Consider the following 4,262-nt stretch of genomic DNA (forward strand, 5'->3'; position numbering starts at 1 on the left):
TAAATAATTAAATAGGATTTATATAATTTAAATCCTAATAACTATTTTTTGCTTATATTATAAAAGCTTATAAAATTAACATTTTTTTGGAAATTATATCCTAAAAAGTCACGAAATATATTAGATTATTAAAGTAATTTACGTACTCTTCTCCCACCCCCTGTAGTTTTTCAGATAATCATTTTTTATGCTTTTCGTTATTTCGAAATTATAAAAAATAAAAAAAATAAATTTCTTCAGTTTCTTTCTAATAAAACGGACTACATCGATTATTAAACATTTGCTGAATATTTCATAAACTCTTTCGAGTAAGTTTCTTCTGCCTTGTGAATACAACTACAAGTTTAACAGATTATCTTTCAAACTATTCGAGATAAATTACTTTGAATGTTTCATAACAAAATATATGAATGTATGCTTACCTACGTTTAACTTTAATATTCAAATGCTCGAGAAAGATAAATATCAAATTTATTATTATTATTATTCCTTCAAATATCAATTCGCATGGGAAAATTCAAATGTATACGTGGTTTAAAAAAAAAAACAAAAAATCACCGATTCGATTATTCGATAACGTAATTACGAATTTCATTAAATCTTGCATACGAGACGTTACATATTTTTAATTATGGAATTATATCAATAAGTAAGAATATTTAACAACCTGACGTTAGAGTTTACTTTGAATTTTTTTGGTATTAAAACGATTAAAAATGTCAAATGATAGAACAAATTAGATAAAAACACATTAGATAAAAACTAACTAAACGAAATATTTTTGTTACATTTTTAAGATTATATTACAAAATAAACAAAATATACTACAATTATTAACAAACATTTAAATATATATATTAACATATATGTATTATATTTATACATATATATAAAAAAAAAAGAAAAGATATTGAACGTATATGAAATATTAATTACCTAAATGATTGAATCAATAAATAAATGTACAACATAGTCTATTAGAAAAAGATGAAGTTATCTTGTTGGAACATAAACTGAGATTCATTTACAAGCTCTTTAACCTCCCCCCCCCTTTCCCCTCCACTATTTTGAAAGGATTCCATAGGGAAAGATCATCGTATATTCCCCCATTCTTGTGGTTAAAATGCCAGTATAATTAATGTCGACGAGACGCGTGTCATCTCGTTTATGAGCGTACGTATATATATATATATATGTATACGTATAAATGCATATAGGATGACCATATCCAGCGTACGTATTCCGCGATTACAGGTATGCCTGGCAGCTGTAGTGGAGACTAGTCAGTTTTGTCTATGGATCGTGACCTGATTCCACTGTATAAATTATGGTTCTACACGTGACACACATCCTTGATATACGAGCTTCATCGTATACCACAAATACATGTGAGAGTAGATATTACGTGTATTAGAGTATACTCCTCTTTACGGAAAGGATTTTAATAGCACTTGGAATATCCACCTGTCGGTGTTAGAGGACTCATTTTTAGTATTTTTATCTTATCTATATATACATAATTAATTGACTATAATTTACTGCGTATACAAGAAGCAATTTTTGTTGTTGTCATTTACAAAATTAGATAATATTAATTATTATTTTATTCGTCTCGTGTTTATATATAGATATATATTATTTTTTTTCCTTTCGTATATGTTTCCTTCCGTTATGTAATAAAACGATGTTTATTCTTTTAAACACAAACAAAAATATAAAATTGTTTTGAAAATCGACAAACAAAATTTTCTTTGGTAGGAAGTGGTTTTCTTTTTCTTTTTCTTTTCTAATAACTTGGTTAAAGCCTTCGTTCAAAAGCTTCTTCGCAACGATCGACTTACCGAAGTTATAAATATAACTTGTATAGTATGTGAGAATGAGTACATGGTAGATAGAAAGAGAGAGTAAGTAAGAGTATGAAAGTAACAAACTATGATAAAATAGACATTGCATACTTAATGATGATATAGATAGATACGTATATTATAGACATTTTAGAATTCATGGATTTTCATATTAACGAAAAATTCATCTTAATTTCGTGATTTATTTTCCTGGATGTATATGATATTATAAATTATCATACTTGATTATAGAATAAGATATATTAACATTTTCTTAAAATGTATGTTAGATTATAATATGAATAGTCGTAAATTAAGAACTGTTAGTAGAAAAATTGTAAGTAGAGAGAAAGAAAGAGAAAGAGAAAGAGAGTAGAAAAAAGGTAGGAAAAATCAGACAAGGTTAGCACGTTTGAAACGATAAAATTGGGGCTAGGCACCAAAGGTGGGTGGAAGGGTAAGAGGGTGGGAAAACTCGACGTTATTGCCGAAGGACTCGTCATAAATCTCTGTAGTAAAAATTACGTTTGGGAAAAAAAGAGAGGAAAAAAAAAGGAAAAAAAAACAAAAAAAGGAAGAAAAAAAAGTAGTTGGCGATACGCGACCGAACCAGGGTTGATAATAAATCTCCGGTAAATTTTTCACCGCCAGGATCACGCTACGCCGATTTCCAAGCTCGGAAAGAGAAATCGCATTAGCGGATTTTCATGAGACCTTTCTTTTTATTATTCCGACGCGTGCGTTTTCAGTTTGAAGGGGGGAGTGGGGAGTGGGGGTGAAGTTCAGTTATGCTTGTCTGACGATAGAAAAATCAAATTCAAATTCAATAGAACGGCGAATCCGATACGTTTCAACGGAATATTTGTTAATGTGTTTTAGCATGAAATAATGTTGTTCGTATAATAATAATAGTATTTTAACAGTGGTTTATATATTAATTTTATCAAATAATTATTATATTTATATATTTTGGTGTAATATAAACATTGTTTGCGTTCTGTTAAATTTGTTTGATGGTAGAAAAAAAATCAAATTCAAATTCAATAAGAATATTTCAACGGAATATTTGTTAATGTGTTTTTTAACATGAAAAATAATGTTGTTCATATAATAGTAGTGATAGTATTAACAGTGATTTATAATAATCTCATCAAATAATTACTTTATTCTTATTTTAGAAAAATAAATATTGTTATGATTTGATTTTGTAGATCCTATAAAGGATTACCCTAGGATACGTAGGTTTTATAAATGCATGAAAATGTGCCATAGGGGGAATACCTTTGACGATAAAACATACGCGTCGACGATACTTTTACCTGTGTTTCGACGAAAGAACGTATTCTTTTAATTCGTCGTAAAGTAACAACGTTAGAACGTGTTATAAGAGTCAAAATATAATATTTAAGAAAAAACGAGAGAAATAACAAATTTTTCAATTAAACATTTCACATAATAGAAGATACCTTTTTTTTTCAATTTTTAATTGTATAAAAAGTATGTTAAATAACTAAAAAAAAAAAAAAAATAGAAAAAAGAAAATACGAATGATCATAACTGACTATTCTCTTGACTATACACACGGCTATCGACATTTTCAAAAACAGAACGCAGTTATTTCTCATTTCGTGTGCTCTCCAAAGAAGGGAACTACGAGTTTTGCATCATGCAACGAAGCATTCACTGCGACGTTGATTTAGAGTCAAATTCTCGAGGGAGAAAAAGAGTAAGAGAGAGTGAAAGAGAAAGAAGGAAAGAAAGAAAGAGAGAGATAACAAGTTGGAAGGGGTTTGGTATAAAGAAAGTAAAACTGTGGGAGCTTGATACAGTACTTTCGCGAGCTTTTGCCAGTTCAGCAGGCTTCCGTGCTGTGTTCCCAATTGTGCTCAGTGAAATAAAGCGTATTCTTTCCTTCCATCCAAAGCTCGCCTCTGGCCTTTCGTTCTTTCCTTTCCTTTCCTTTCCTTTCCTTTCCTTTCCTTTCCTTTCCTTTTCCTTTCCTTTTCCTTTCCTTTTCCTTTCCGTTCCGCCGTTTTTTTTTCTCTTTTTTTCTCTCCCTCTTTTTCCTCTTGAGTTTCGCACAGCTTCGTAATCCTACTATGAAACAATATATGTATATAGATATTATCTATATCAAGGAATTCTCGTTAATGGGTCTTGTTAGTTCGAATAATAAAAAATTAACAATTAAAATCCATTTCCTAGTTTTTTTTTATTTCACTTTTGCAAATTTTTCGAATGATTAATAATAATTTTCGATAATTGTTTTGTTCAATTGTTTCGATTTAATTTCAAATATTTCAACTCGCGTAATCAGAGTTTTTGTTTGTTTTTTTTAGAGTGTTAGGTAACTATCTCTCTGAACTTATATATTATAATATTTATATATATATATATACTGGGTGTCCCCAAAGTGAT

At 29.1% G+C, this 4,262-nt stretch overlaps 1 protein-coding gene across 2 annotated transcripts in view; it reads right to left on the bottom strand.

Annotated features, from left to right (window-relative positions):
• LOC106789738 (sodium/calcium exchanger 1) overlaps window positions 1-4,262 on the bottom strand; it is an 85,004-nt gene that overhangs the window by 14,658 nt on the left and 66,084 nt on the right. The window contains exon 6 of one of the 2 annotated variants that reach the window (XM_014754206.1): window positions 3,414-3,938. The exons of the other annotated variant lie outside the window; for it this stretch is intronic. Within the exon in view, the coding sequence (XP_014609692.1) occupies window positions 3,697-3,938 (242 nt within the window). The 3' untranslated portion in view covers window positions 3,414-3,696. Of the gene's footprint in view, window positions 1-3,413; window positions 3,939-4,262 lie in introns of those variants that run through there. 2 annotated transcript variants of the gene reach the window in all.

This window comes from Polistes canadensis, unplaced genomic scaffold, assembly GCF_001313835.1.
Source record: "Polistes canadensis isolate GaletaPanama2010 unplaced genomic scaffold, ASM131383v1 scaffold_199, whole genome shotgun sequence".
Taxonomy (NCBI): Eukaryota; Metazoa; Arthropoda; class Insecta; order Hymenoptera; family Vespidae; genus Polistes; species Polistes canadensis.